The sequence below is a fragment of the Peromyscus leucopus genome, chromosome 16_21 (genome assembly GCF_004664715.2).
Source record: "Peromyscus leucopus breed LL Stock chromosome 16_21, UCI_PerLeu_2.1, whole genome shotgun sequence".
Lineage (NCBI taxonomy): Eukaryota > Metazoa > Chordata > Mammalia > Rodentia > Cricetidae > Peromyscus > Peromyscus leucopus.
In genome coordinates, this window is record NC_051084.1 from 11,553,768 (window position 1) to 11,568,994 (window position 15,227).

The 15,227-nt window shown below is 51.9% G+C and overlaps 1 protein-coding gene across 1 annotated transcript; it reads left to right on the top strand.

Moving 5' to 3' along the window:
- The first annotated feature begins 4,868 nt into the window (after positions 1–4,868).
- Lhfpl5 (LHFPL tetraspan subfamily member 5) lies at positions 4,869–15,104 on the top strand. Its single transcript, XM_028888420.2, has 4 exons — positions 4,869–5,558; positions 9,667–9,903; positions 12,619–12,664; positions 14,502–15,104. The coding sequence occupies exons 1-3, from the start codon at positions 5,147–5,149 to the stop codon at positions 12,627–12,629; spliced, it is 660 nt and encodes a 219-aa protein (XP_028744253.2). The 5' UTR covers positions 4,869–5,146; the 3' UTR covers positions 12,630–12,664; positions 14,502–15,104.
- The last annotated feature ends 123 nt before the right edge of the window (positions 15,105–15,227 follow it).

Below are 15,227 nucleotides of genomic sequence, written 5' to 3' on the forward strand. Positions count from 1 at the left end.
TTTATTTTGTGCATTGGTTTTTTGTTTTGTTTTGTTTTTGGAGACAGGGTTTCTCTGTGTAGCTTTGCGACTTTCCTGGAACTCACTCTGTAGGCCAGGCTGGCCTTAACCTCACAGAGATCCGCCTGCTTCTGCCTCCCTAGTGCTGGGATGAAAGGTGTGCGCCACCACCGCCCGGCTACATTGGTGTTTTGCACGCACATATTTATGTCTGTGTGAAGGTGTCAGGTGTTGGAGTTACAGACAGTTGTGAGCTGCCATGTGGGCTCTGGGAATTGAACCCAGGTCCTCTGGAAGAACAGTCAGTGGACTTAAGCTCTGAGCCATCTCTCCAGCCCCTTTAACCTTAACTACAAATGGCTCTATACTGCATGTTCCAGGAAGGGCAATCATGCTTTTGTCTCAAAAGTTGTTTATAACCATCTTGCCAAACTAAATGAAATAAAACAAAAAAAGAGGTAGTGATTCATGCCTTTAATCCCAGCACTCGGGAGGCAGAGACAGGTAGATCTCTGTGAGTTCGAGGCCAGCCTAGTCTACAGCGAGAGCTCCAGGAAAACTTTAACACAGAGAAACCCTGTCTCAAAACACAAAAAGCAAACAAACAAAAAACAACACACACACACACACACACAACAAACAACAGACAACCATCTTTCAACCCTACCTTTGTTTCAGGAGGTTGTCATGACTACCTTCTTATGCCCGCCTTGTAACCACGTCTTTGTCTCAGGAGGTCGTCAGGACTAACTTGTCATGCTTCTGTTCTGCTCCTGTAATCTCACCTATTTGTCCTCCAAACCCACAGTAAAATCTACTACAAAGATCTTGGCCTCCTCGTGTCCAATGCTGACCTCTGCACCCGTTAGGGGGAGGCAGCCTGTGTACACGAATTTTAAAAAATGCTTGCTTTAATTAATTTGGCCATGGTGATTTGGGTCGGTGGTCTTTCTCCTCACACCTTTGCGATTAACAAATATCCTCACCCTGCAAAGACCCCCTTGCGGTCCTTCATCACCACACTGTAATGACTACAGGATTGTTTCCTTTCTCTGTAGTTCAGCCTTCAGGATCATACAGATGAACTCCCACACTGCACTGTTTGTGGTGATCAGGCTTCTGTGACTTAGTGCAGATGCCTCTGAGTCCCGGCGTGTTGCGGCAGGTGCCCCTCCTCCTCCATTTCCCCCCTCCCTCTCTTTTCAATGCTTGTGGGGGGGGGGTTGTGTGCTTAGGGTTGGCCACAGGGCCTTTACACGCTAAACACCTGCTCTGACACTGAACCCAAGTCCTAGCTTGCTGGTGTTTGAGGCAGGGTTCTCACTCTGCCGCCCAGGCTGGCCTCAAGCTCACAGTCTTTTCTCAGTCTCCCAGGAACTGGGATGACAGGTGTACACTGCCACACTCAGCTCCCAAGATGGCCTCTCCCCCTGCACAGCAGTGGCCCAGTGCACAATGGATCTGTACAGGTGTGGCCTTTGGATTATCTCTTAAAAGTGTGGGGCAATTGCTATACAAATTAGTGTGTGCACACATGTAGTGGCTAGTTTTATGTCAACTTGACACAAACTATAGTCATCAGAGAGAAGGAAGCCTCTATTGTGAAAATGCCTCCATAAGACTGGGCTGTAGGCAAGCCCATAGGAGCAACCCATTGTGGATGGTGCCACCGCTGAGCTGGTGGTCCTGGGTGCTATAAGAAAGCAGGCTGAGGAAACTACAAGGAGCCAGTAAGCAGCACCCCTCCATGTCCTCTGCATCAGCTCCTGCCTCCAGGTTCCTGCCCTGTGTGAATTCCTCTCCTGACTCCCTTCAGAGATGAACAGGGACGTGGAAGTGTGAGCCAAACAAATCCTTCCCTCCCCAGCTTGCTTTTGTCCGCGGTGTTTCAGCCCAGCAATAATAATCCCAACTAGGACACCATGGAAAAGTTTGTGTGTAAACGCAAGTGTTCATTTCTCTGGGCAAACACCTAGGTGTCAGATATCTGGGTCACATGACAGATGCCCAGTTCAGTCTCTAAGAGGCTCAGTTTTCCTAAGCGGCTGGACTGGTACACAGTGCCAACAGCAGCATGTGAATTCTGGATGCTTCTCATCTTTTGCTGGACTTATTATCATCAGTTTGGTTTTTTGTTTGTTTGTTTGTCTGTTTTAAGGCTTATTTATTTATTTATTTATTATGTATTCAGCGTTCTGCCTGCATGTATGCCTGCAGGCCAGAAGAGGGCATCAGATCTCATTATAGGTGGTTGGGGACCATCCTGTGGTTGCTGGGAATTGAACTCAGGACCTCTGCTGGAAGAACAGATGGTGCTCTTAACCTCTGAGCCATCTCTCCAGCTCTTATTACGGTTTTTTTTTTTAAGATTTATTTATTATGCATATACAGTATTCTGTTTTGCATGTATCCCTGCAGGTCAGAAGAGAGAGCCAGATTTCATTACAAATGGTTGTGAGCCACCATGTGGTTGCTGGGAATCGAACTCAGGACCTCTGCTGGAAGAACAGCCAGTGCTCCTAACCTCTGAGCCACCTCTCCAGCTCTTATTACCAGTTTTTAAATATTGGGGGGGCTGGAGAGATGGCTCAGTGGGTAAGACCATGGGCTGTTCTTCCAGAACATCCAGGTTCAATTCCCAGCACCCACCTGGCAGCTCACAACCATCTGTAACTCCAGTTCTGGAGTGCACAGACTTACATGCAGGCAAAACAACCAAACACTTTAAACAAAAATAAGAAAAACTTAAAAAAAACATTGTATGTATATATGAAATTCTCAGGTTGTATATATTTTAAAAAATCTCTTAACTAGACATTTCTGTAAAGAAACTCCCCTGCCCCCATGAGACACCACGCACAGGTTCTGGGTTAGTGGGTGAGTAGTTAAGAGCGTGTGGAATCCCATCCCTTGTGAAGTCTACCTTTTGGGGAAGCCCTGAGTGCCATCCTGGTGGGGCCACCATACCCCCTCAACAAACTTGTTCTTGTTGCCAACTCTCTAGAGCAAGAGGAATCCCCAGCCATCTGTGTCCACAGAGCAAGAGGTTGTCAGGATGTCTGTCTGTGGATGTCTGTTTCATAAGTGCAGGCTCCAACCTCTGTCTGTCTAAGTCAAAACTCCTTAATTTTAACGAGGTCTCATGGTAACCTAGGCTGGCCTTGAACACGGGGTAATCCTCCTGTCTGAAGCCACACGTGTGCTGGATTACAGGTGTGAGTAGCCATGCCCACTTCAAGTCCAGTTTTGTTGTCCTTGTTTGGTAGGTTGGATATTTTTTATTTGTTTAATTTTATTTGCATTGGTGTTTTGCTGCATGTATATAGACTGTATGAGGGTGTCAGATCTTGGAGTTACAGACAGTTGTGAGCTGCCATGTGGGTGCTGGGAATTGAACCCAGGTCCGATGGGAGAGCAGTCAGTGCCCTTAACCACTGAGCCATCTCTCCAGCCCCTGGTTGGATATTTTTGAGACAGGGTCTCACTATGTAGCCTTAGCTGTCCTAGAACTCACTGTGTAGACCAGGTTAGCCTCAAACTAATAGTGATCCACCTGCCTCTGCCTCCCAAGCGCAGAGATTAAAGGTGTCCTGTACTCCACTACCTCTCTGGAGTCCACCAGGCCATTAAAGCCCAGCTTTACAATCCAGTTTTTAAATATGTCTATGATTTATGAGTGAATGATGTGTGCCTGTGTGTGTGTGTGTGTGTGTGCTTATGTCACAGACTACATGTGAAGGTCAGAGGTCAAACTCAGCTGCCAGTGCTCACCTTTCCCCTGGTTTGGGGAAGGCCTCTTGTGTGCTTCTTCATAAACCAGTTTTGCTGGCTTGCCAGCTCTTGCAGATTCTCCCAGCTCCTCCTCCAATCTTGTTTTACCTGGGTTCTGGAGATTTGAACTCAGGTCCCTAATCTTTTTTTTTTTTTTTTGTCAGAGCTGAGGACCGAACCCAGGGCCTTGCACTTGCTAGGTAAGCGCTCCACCACTGAGCTAAATCCCCAACCCCCAGGTCCTTAATCTTGCATGGCAAACATTCACCCGTGAAGCCCTCGCTTCAGCCCAAAGCCCATGTCTACTTTACTTACCGAGTTATGTCGGGGTTATAAATGCATTATTCTTTTATGTAATTTTTCCTGGATTTTCCTAGTTCTTTACGTTAGCCATGTAATTATCTACTAAAGCTGGGTATATATGGTTTCTTCCTTCCTTTCCTTTCTTTTCTTTTTTTTTTGAGACAGGATCTTATGTAGACTCTCCTTGAGTGTGCTGGGATTACAAGTGTGAGCTACCACATCAAGCAAGGGGAAAAAATTTTTTTAAAGAAATCTTCAGCAAAAACAGAAACTCGAGGAGAAAGGCCGAGTGTTGGACACCTTGCTATATTGAGGTTTGGGAATGGATTTTGCTATTCTTTATAGTTGCCGGGGTTTTCGCACCAGCTGAGGCTCACGGTCCTTGCAGGCAGGACCATATATACATCTAGCCTCCACCCGGCTCTTGGCAGTCATTGGCTGGAAGACCGAGCCGGAAACCACAGTGGAAACTTGCAGCCCTAGGGGTAGCGGGGTGGGGGGTGCTGCCGATGGGAGGTGAGGTCCCCGAAGGGTGGCTAGGGAGCCAGGGGTGTAGAGGCCGGGTGTAGGGGGCCGAGAAGCGGTTTTTGCAGCTGGGATCAGCCAGAGGAACGTGACAGCCGCGGCCCCACCCTGGGAGGAAGAGAGGGTTGGGTCTCGGCTCGCTTCCCCTCCCGGCTCCCCGTGGCCGCCGGCCCCGCCCTCGCAGGCCCCGCCCCCGAGCGCTGGCGCTGACCGTGGTGCTGAAACGCGCGCTCAGCGGAGCCGGCCGGGCGGGGCCTGCGAGGGGCAGCGGGAGGGGCGAGCCGGGCGGCGGCGCAGGCCCAGACCCCGACCGACCTAGAGGAGGCGGCAGACCTGAGACCCTCCCGATCCGGGCGTCTTCTGCCAAGACAGGGTTGACCTTGGCTTGCTGCGCTCCTGGATGCCCCGCGGGCATGCCCACGCTGAGCCCTGACCTCAGGCTGCTCCTCACACCAGGCTGAGGGGGGACCCAGGACCCAGCCCTGCTCCCTAGAGCCGCAGAACCTCAACCAGCCAGTGCCCCTGCCCCAGTCCTGCGGCCTTCGCCATGGTGAAGTTGCTGCCAGCCCAGGAGGCGGCCAAGATCTACCACACCAACTACGTGCGCAACTCGCGCGCCGTGGGAGTGATGTGGGGCACGCTCACCATCTGCTTCTCAGTGCTGGTCATGGCCCTCTTCATCCAGCCCTACTGGATAGGCGACAGTGTGAGCACGCCGCAGGCCGGCTACTTTGGCCTGTTCTCCTACTGCGTGGGCAATGTGCTCTCATCGGAACTGATCTGCAAGGGTGGCCCTCTGGACTTCTCCTCCATTCCCTCCAGAGCCTTCAAGACCGCCATGTTCTTCGTGGCCTTGGCCATGTTCCTCATCATTGGCTCCATCATCTGCTTCAGCCTGTTCTTCGTTTGTAACACGGCCACGGTCTACAAGATCTGTGCCTGGATGCAGCTGGCTGCAGGTGAGCAGGGTTTGCGGGAGGGCAGAGGGGCTGGGACAGGCCCAGGGCACAGCTGTGGCTTCCCATTCCTGTGGAGGCTCTTGGCCTTCTTCTACTCAGTGTTCCACAGAAGATTCTGAGGAGAGCTGGGCATACTCACACCTATGATCCCAGCACCTGGGAGACAGGGACAAGAGGATTGCTGTAAGTTCTAGCCCAGCCTGGGCTACATTGTGACACTGTCTGAAGGAGGAACACCTGTGAGTCTTAGAAAGGATGAGGCAGGGACTACAAGATGGTTCAACTGGTAAAGGGGCTTGCCACCATGTCCGACACTCTGAGTTCAACCTGCAGGACTCACATAATGTAAGGAACAGACTCCTTTGCGTTGTCCTGTGACCTACATACCCATGCTGTGGCATGTGCCCATGAGTGTCACACACACGTACACACACAAGTAAACAAAACCCAAAAAAACTAGTGCGGGGGCATGCTGAGACACTGGTCCACTCATGCTGTAAAGCTACTGAGCCAGAAAGAAGAGCCTTGGTGGGGGGCCCATAGCTCCTGGTAGAAGCAATCAGGTGTACCAACACCCAGACCACCACACAACAGGTGGGCTGCTCCCAGAGAGGGGAGGAAGGCTGTTGCCGTGTGGCCTTGCACACAACCACTGGGCCACGGTGATGGCGCTTCCCAGATCTCTACCCTCACTCCATGCCTTTTCCTGCCTCCAGCTGTTCCCATGGAAGATCCCAGGCGTTTGAGACCGTTGCTGTTCCTCTGGCTATGACCTCTCTCTTAGCAATTTCCTTCCAAGCCCCTCCCCTCTTTTACTGTGGAGAAGAGAGTCTTCGTCCCTGGACGTGAACTCTATAGTGAGTCACTGTTTTGAGAGGTGGTGGTGCACAGACTTGTTGCCCGGGCTCCTTTAACTCCGTGTCAGCTTGGCAGCTGCTTGTGGGGTCCCGAGGCAAGGCATCCCCTTTCCTGCTCCAGGCTCAGGTGCCCCTCTTGGTCTTTGGGCCAGCTGATCTTGGTCTCCCCCGGAGCTCAGGAAGAGGTGACCTATGCCCTTCAGCAGCCTTTGGTCTCTTAGTCCCTAACCACCCACAGATGCCCATCAACAGTGGTGGGGACCGGAGACTGGAGTCAAAAACATCTTTAGTTAAAGTAGTATTAACTTGGTGGGGTCAGAGGGTGTCAAAAACAGGGGTCTGAATCTCAGGCAAGCAGAGCTGCAGGGGACCCCAGCTTTAGATGAGGGATTAGGCTGACAGAGAGGGTTAGAGTTGACCAAGGCTATAGCTGGCCAGCAGGCAAATCAGACCCTGGGAGTGTTGGACCACAAAATCTGGGGGGTCTAGAGTAGGCACCCCAAGAGCCCAGACTCCGGTCCAGTTGATGCAACAGCAAGAGGTGTTTATTGAAGAAGCTTCTGTACAGAAGGGCAAACTCTGCTCCTAAGAGCAAGAGCCTCATCTTACTGCAGCCACATGGGGGCTTTTAAAGGAAAAACCCACAAAAGCCATAAGATTACAGTTCTCATACAATTTCGTTTCACAAGATCATGGTCTGGGTACAGAGTGATCACAGAGGGGGTACAGTTACGTCAACAGGTACATTCTTCTTGAAACCTCAAGCAGGGGTATCAGGGAAGAAGTGGAGTTTACACAAGGTCACAGTGGTCCTTCCTGGAACACCTGCAACTATCCCAGTCACAGTTGAACGCATCTCTTAACAGAAATCTCTTTACATTGTTACATTGTTGCAGCGGTGGTTGAACAATGGCTGAGTCAGGTTGCCCTTAGAACTAGTTCTTTTAGTTTCTCCTTTCCTGAGGCTTGAAGTTTCTCCTTTCCTGAGGCTTGGGGGTGTAAGCCTGAAGGGCTAGTGTCTTTCAGGAGAATTAAGGATTCCCCCCAAATTAGGTGTATTCTAAAACCATTTTTGTTGTTGTTTTGAGACAGGGTTTCTTTCTATATCCCTGTATGTCCTGGGGCTCACTATGTAGACTGGGCTGGCCTTGAACTCACAGAGATCCGCCTGCCTCTGCCTCCCAAGTGCTGGGATTAAAGGTGTGCACCGCCACTGCCCAGCTTCTGAGGCCATTTTTATTGAGACCCATATTTTATAAGCATGATTCACAAACTGCTTCATTTTCTAGTGAAGCCTCATACAACCCAGCAGTGAGCGTTCCTGCCTTTACTAAGTCCTGCTTCAGACTTGTGGGTGAACACTTAGCAAGTGAAGGCAGACTTAATTCCCAATCTGACATGCAGGCCACTCAGCTGGGCCTGAGTTCCTCCCCAGCCTCAAGACATCTCCAAGCCTTGCTGGGAAGTAGGGGTAACAGTCCATAGTGGCCATATCAGGAAGGGGCCATGAAAATCCCACTCCAGAGAATGTGGATGTGTTTGCCAGCTGGTCTTTCCCTCAGGGTTACAGGATGCTGGAGACACCCCAGCCCTCCTCAGTGCTGTCTGTCCCCATTCCAGCATCTTTCAACAGGTGTATTGTCTGAGCAGGCTGCAGGAGGCAGGCCTGGGTGGAGGATCCTCGGGCTATGTGAGTCAGATACTATCCAGGCCACGGGACTGAAATACTGATAGCAGAGGTGGCTGAGTGCCATCCCATGAAGCATTTATGTGGGGTGAGGACAAAGGTAGGATTGTGTTCCACTCTGTGTCGGAGGCAGGAGGGGTAAAGGGGTGTGCCCCATTGCCAGCAACTGGGGCGTGCATCTGTTACCTCACAATTTCCCACAAAGCCAGAGGGCAGGGTGAGGGTAATTACAAAGAGACAAAATAGATGCCCCTGTAGAGGTGGGGGATTGAAGCCTAAAATACTGATGGAGCTTGGGGTGTGGGCTGAGCATGGGTTCAGTTGTCTTCCCTGAACCTTGGTAACTTCCCATCTTAGTGAATTTGGGTTATTATAACAAATTCCCAGAGGTGAAGGGGCTTTAACAATGGGCATTTATTTCTCACACCTCTGGAGTCTGGACGATTGAGCTCAGGCTGGTACAGTGTGGTTCTCCTGAGGGTCATCCTCCAGCCGCCAACTGCTGACTTCTTGCTCTGCCCACAAGGGAAAGGAAAGGCAGGAAGTCTCTCTAGGGTCTCTTTTATTAGGGGGCTAATCCCATCCCAAAGCGCCACTTTCCAATAACCATCGCTCTGAGAGTTAGAATTTCCACATACAGGTTGCGGGGTGGGCGGTGTCAAAACATTCAGCCCAGCGCATGTGATCTGTAGGGTCTGGTGATGGTATCGGACCCCCTGGGGACCCGATGAGGATGATACAGTGCACGAGAAGCATTTTATAAGCACTTGGCAAATGCGAAGCCCACAGGCGGTGGTGGTGAGGAGCAAGAGCTTCCAACTGCCGGGCTGGAACACCGCTCTCTCTCTCTCTCTCATGCTGTGTGCCCTCCTGCATCATCGGGGGCTCTACTTCGACTCTTCTTGGTTGTCCTCTCTGCCATTATTGCAGAGGGAAGGAGCGTGAAAGGCTCTTGAAGAAAGCGAGAAGGCAGGGATGGGGCTGACCCGTGTCCATTCGGTCGAAGGACCTGAGTTGTAAGGTGTGCCATGAAAATGGAAGGCTCTGCAGATCAAAACCACTGCCTGCCTCACTGTTACACTTTGGAGATGGAGGATGAGTGAGCATCTCTCAGAAGAGATGCATCTTGGGATCAGACGGCGGAGGGCTCTGGAGCCAGAGTAGGCAGTGCCTTGCTGAGCCCAGGGTGAGAAGGGGAGAAGGAGAGGGCCACCCGGTGCGGGGCAGAGCCACCCGGTGCGGGGCGGAGCCACCCGGTGCGGGGCGGAGCCACTCGGTGAGGGGCGGAGCCACCCGGTGAGGGGCAGAGCCACCTGGTGCGGGGCGGAGCCACCCGGTGCGGGGCAGAGCCCCTGGCTGGGAACCTGGCCCTTTATCTATCCCGTCTGCTGGTTCCCAGGACTTTAGCTTTATGACCTTCAGCTTTTTCACTTGTGTTTTACACGGATGGAAGAAGCCAAGGCTAGCCCAGAGACCAGGGAGGTGACAAAGCAGTTGAAGGTGTGAGGGAGGCAGCTGGGGGCACGCCCAGCCTGACACCACTGGTGCCCTCTTGTCTCCTTAGCCACCGGCCTGATGATCGGATGCCTGGTCTACCCAGATGGGTGGGACTCCAGTGAGGTGCGGCGGATGTGTGGTGAGCAGACGGGCAAGTACACACTGGGCCACTGCACCATCCGCTGGGCCTTCATGCTGGCCATCCTCAGCATCGGAGACGCTCTCATCCTCTCCTTCTTGGCTTTTGTGTTGGGCTATCGGCAGGACAAGCTCCTCCCGGATGACTACAAGGCAGATGGGAAAGGTACCTGTCTTCCTCTCTTTCGGGACTCTGGGTGGAGAGGTGGGTGGGAGGATGACTCTCAGAAGCAGCTGGGACCAGACCCAACCCTGTGCCTGTCCTCCCTGAGAAAGGCCGTCAGTGGAAGGTTGAAAGCCGGCAGGCCATTCAGAAAAGACCCATGAACAGGAAAGGGCCCTAATACGGCAGGGGGAGCTACCTGGGGTCCTCCTAGGAGGCACTGTAGCTGGGTTAAGTCATGGGGGGGTGGCAGGTGGAGGGGGAGGGGTAGAAGACATGAGTTGCTGGAGAAGGTTGGGTGGGCTGTGTGGGTAGTCTTGAAAACTCGATGGTGTGAATGGACAGCTCCTGCCGTGGGGATGGGGCGTGTGGGCTCCCAGGCCGCCTCTCCTCTCTCCTGTCTGTCCAACTCAATTTGCCACCAGCTACGTCTGACATGCCGGGGGGGGGGGGATTGGGACAACGTGGACATGGGTCCCTGGGGAACGTTCCCTGACTGCTTCCTGTTGCCTGGGATTCTCTGCCCATCTCCACTTGGCCCCTTTCTTGCGATTATCTTGAGGGGCCTTTCCGGTGTCAGGATTAATCTAGCCAGAGCACAGCACCTGTCTCACAGCTCCAAGGACTCCCAAATGCTGTTCCTAGCAGGTGGCCACCATCACGCCTGAGACACCTTAGGGATGTCCCCAGCCTCCCGAGAACAGTGCCATCACATCAGCCCTTGGACCAGGACGAGGGGCAGTAGGCAGCCTCTTGCCCCCTGCTGGGCCCAGGACCAAGGATACCCCGCATAGGAGAAACCGGAAGCCCGGAGGCCAGGCTTCTCTAGCTGAGCCTGGAGCCCACCCACCTCTGTGACTGGTAATGGGGACCTGTACATCGCCAGAGGTAGATCAAGATCTCTTTCCTTCATGGGGCTCCTGTAGCGGCTGGGTCCCCGAGGACCCTGTTTAGGGGAAGGAACTGAAGCTGGACTTTACAGAGTGCCTTCCCCAGGCAGAGGTGGGGTGATGTTCACTTGCGGGGCCAATGTGATCACCACACACGGGGCAGGTACAGCAATGTAGGGGTTCCAGCAGCACTCTGTCCCGACAGCATCGTCTCCAGAGTTCAGGCTTTTCCATGAAGGTGGAGTGGCAGTTGGGATCACTGTGTGTCGTTCTCTGTCCTTAAATCTGTCTTCATATACGCAGAGTGTTCTTGACTGTTTGCAATCTTTCTTTTCCGGAAGATTTATCCAGTCAGAGGGAAGCAGTCACTCACACGAATCCTCTCTGAAGAATGTCTTCTGCAGATGGCCCTTACTATTACAATGGCGGTCACTGCCTTCTCCTCCTCCTCCTCCTCCTCCTCGCAATCCCGTGGCGTCTGTCTTCGGTCTTCCCGGGTTTTTCTTTCCCCAGACTTCATTTCCCTCACTGTAACCCCGGGCCCGCTTAGTTTCTGTGACAGCTGAAAGAGTTAACACCCTCCAGTCAGAGCACAGCGCAGGGCCAGGAGGGGCAGACAGCCCTGCACTTCCCAGTAAAGGTGTGGAGCCCAGCTCAGCACTGCCCCTGCCGTTCCTGGGTAGAACGAGAACCCGAGAACCGGAGATCGGTGGTTTGAGCAGCCATGCAGCGGCAGCTTCCTGGGCCCAGAAGAGGAAGTGTGGGCCCTGACGTCAGAACAGGAGTTCAGTGTTGGACTCCACTGTCCTCCAGCTGCCTGGTTTTTTTGAGCATCAATTTCTTTTTCTTTTTTAACTCCCTTTTGTTATTAAGACAGCGTTTCTCTATGTAACAGCCCTGGCTGTCCTGGAACTCACTCTGTAGATCAGGCTGGCCTTGAACTCAGAGATCTGCCTGCCTCTGCTTCCTGAGTGCTGGGACTAAAGGTGTGCGCCACCACCGCCCAGCTTATTTTCTCTTTATTATTTATGTGGATGGGTGTTTTGCTTCGTTTATGTCTGTTCATCATATGTGTGCAGTACATGGAGGCCAAAAGAGGGCATCAGCTCATCTGGGACTGGAGTGACAGACAGTTGTGAGCTGCCATTGGGTGCTGGGAACCTGGGTCCTCTAAGAGCAGCCAGTGCTCTTAGCCACTGAGCCACCTTTTCAGGCACTGAATTTCAAACTCTTCATCCATCACGTTCTATGCTTTAATGAGTTAATGTCATATTTTACATTAATAAAAGTGAGGTTGTGCAGCATGTGGAAAATACAAGGATTGCTGTGGACATAGTCCTCTCGCCTGCCTCTCCAGTGTCTCTCCTTTACCTCTCCCCTCTTGGCGTAGTGAGTTCCATCTCCAGGGCTGCTTCAGGCCCGCCCGCAGCTACAGCGGCCCGTGCAGTATAAATGGACAGTACAGTCTGGGGAGGAGGGCTCGCTCCTATGAGAATTACCAGTGGAAATGCAGTCCTCGTCTTGAAAGTCAACAAGAGGCTCTTTGGAAAGAGGAATCTGAGCCGGCGGTGGTGGTGCACGCCTTTATCCACCCCCCCACCCCCCTGAACTCAGGAGGCAGAGGCAGGCCGATCTCTGTGAGTTCAAGGCCAGCCTGGTCTACAGAGTGAGTTCCAGGGTGGCCAGGGCTGTTACACAGGGAAACCCTTTCTTGAAAAACAAAACAAACAAAAAAGAAAAGACAGAAAAAAGAATCTGATGAGCTTGCAGCATGCAGGGACTTACTTGCAGCTAGGCTCCTCCTGAACATTCTGTTCTCTTTCTCCAGAGGAGGTCTGAAGCAACTGAGGGGTGCTGAGAGACGCTTCTGGCAGGTGAGTCTCCAGGGGTGTGTGCGTGTGCGTGTGCGTGTGTGTGTGCGAGCTGCTGACACAGGCTGGGTGGAGGTGGGCAGGCTCAGAGGCGCTGGCTGTTTGATCCCATGACCTCCAGGGAGAGAGCAAAGCCAGGGTTTGAGATGCAAACCAGCCAGGAGTTATTCTCATAAACCGGTGGGGCCTGGCGAATGGGACAGAGCATTCCTGGAAGCCACCCTCATGATTTGGGCTCTTATTCTCGGAAAGAATTTTTAAGTGATTTGTAAGAAACATGTTAGAAAACCTAATACAGGCTGGGCGGTGGTGGCGCACACCTTTAATCCCAGCACTCGGGAGGCAGAGGCAGGCAGATTTCTATGAGTTGGAGGCCAGTCTGGTCTACAGAGCGAGATCCAGGACAGGCACCAAAACTACACACAGAAACCCTGTCTCGGGAAAAAAAAAAAAAAACAGAAAGAAAAAAAAAAAGAAAACCTAGTACAGCAGAAAATAAGCCACAGAGGATAAAAAGCAATGTTCAATAAAGCTAATCTAATAGAAATAATAGAATTATTTGGCATGCCAGATATTACATTTATCATCTTTCTGGTCCTGCACAGCTGAAGAAAAACAGAAACGATGACCTCCAAAGGAGGCATGGTGTGTTGATTTCCTTTTCTCTTTTGATTTGAAGACAGGATTCTCTATGTAGCATTGGCTGGCCTGGCCCAGAACTCACTATGTAGACGAGGCTGGCCTCAAGCTTACAGATATACCACCTGCTTCTGTCTCCCTGAGGACTAGGGTTAAAGGTGTAGCCACCACACCCATCCTTGTATCGATTTCTTTATTGCCTTTTATCTTCCAGAATGACTTAGAAGTTAAGAGAAAAAAACAAAAACCAGAAACCACCTCTTCTTCCCAAGTGTCATCTCCAGTAGATGCCATTCATCGAGGGTCAGGTGGTCTGTGTGCACACGAACTAGATTCATTTAAACTATTCTTCTTTGGGGAAGTGCCTTCCAACCCTTGGCTCTGATGGTGATGGTGATGGTGGTGAGGATGGTGAGGATGATGATGATCATCATCATCATGGTGGTACTGGTAGTGATGATCAGCAGAGCCCCTTGCTCCATTTGGAGCAGTCTGGCACCTGTGTTTTTGTTCACTGGGGAGCTTGTAGCAGGAGGGACCCACAGAGGCATTTCCACACAGATCCCGGGAACAGGGATCACATGTAAAAAGCACAGCCGAGTGTCCACACGTATTCTTCTCATGGTTCTCCAGTGCCCACCGTGAGACCCACACCAGTGCCTAGAATGCCGTCCCCTAAACTGACCCTGCTGCCTGTAGACACTCGGGAGCTCCTGGAACATTCTGCTTTTCTGAGTGGAATCACTGAATCAAAGGGACTACACTCTCTCCACCCACCTCCTCATGTTCACTGTGGTGCTGGCAAATTCATCTTTTACTACACTAGAATCAGGAATTCCTGTCTGGGCAGAGGTGAAGTGTGACCACACATACACACAAATTTACATCTATTTGTGCGTGCGTGCGTGTGTGTGTGTGTGTGTGTGTGTGTGTGTGTGTGTGCGCGCGTGTGCGTGCGTGCGTGCGTGTGTGTGTGTGTGTGTGTGTGTACATTTGTGGGGGTCAGAGAACAACTTAGGAAGCTGGCTGGCTCTCTCCTCCCCTCTCTGGGTCCCAGGTATTGAACTTGAGTCGTTAGGCTTGGCTGCAAGCATCTTCACTCACTAAGACATCTTGCTGGGTCCTGTTGGTTTCTAATTGGTCATTCTAATTGGTTTCTAAAGTGTCATTTTATAATCTAGTCGCCTTTTGTCTTTTCCAGGCCATAATTTCCCTGGCAAGGAAAATCAGGACTTGGATCCCCTCACCTTTCCATCCAGCGTCCTGTTCCCAGATCCTCCGGGCGGGCCTGAGGCACAGTCCCAGCACAGGGTAGAACCCTTCAGTCTCCTGCCACCCACAGACAACTGTCTGCAGCAGGCAAGCGCTACTAGAGTGCAGGCAGGGAGCTACGTGAAGACATCAGGGGCCTCCGGAGTGCCACGAGGGTGCTTACCCACCGAGACCCACGTTTGCTCCCTAGCTAGCATTTCCCACCAGCTAGCCACTTGACTCTTCGGTGGCCTCTGTGCTGGATGTTCAGCTGAGTCCACGTCTAGGGGCCCGAGCCTTATGACTCCAGCCACTGGAGAAGTGGCCGGAAGCTAGGGGTGAGTACTGCCCTTTGCTCCCCGTTCCCATACTGCTGCGCAGAGACGGGCGAGGAATAGAGACCAAACAGAGGACCAAGACATTGCCCAGGTGAATTTGACTCCTCACTGGAACCAGCAATCACATTTCCCACAGTGCCCACAGTGTCCCAGCCAGGACTGGCTTCTAGCTTCAGAAATTTGCCTTTACATGAAAATAAATGTTCCCAGTACTATCTAGCATTTCTTTCTTTCTTTGTTTCTTTTTTAAGATTTATTTATTTATTATGTATACAGTGTTCTGCCTGCATGTATGCCTGCATGCCAGAAGAGGGCACCAGATCTTACTACAGATGGCT

Coding starts and splice junctions, on each gene's coding strand:
- Lhfpl5 (XM_028888420.2), top strand. CDS start 5,147: ATGGTGAAGTTGCTGCCAGCCCAGGAGGCGGCCAAGATCTACCACACC. Junction 5,559..9,666: donor CTGGATGCAGCTGGCTGCAG/GTGAGCAGGGTT, acceptor TTGTCTCCTTAG/CCACCGGCCTGATGATCGGA.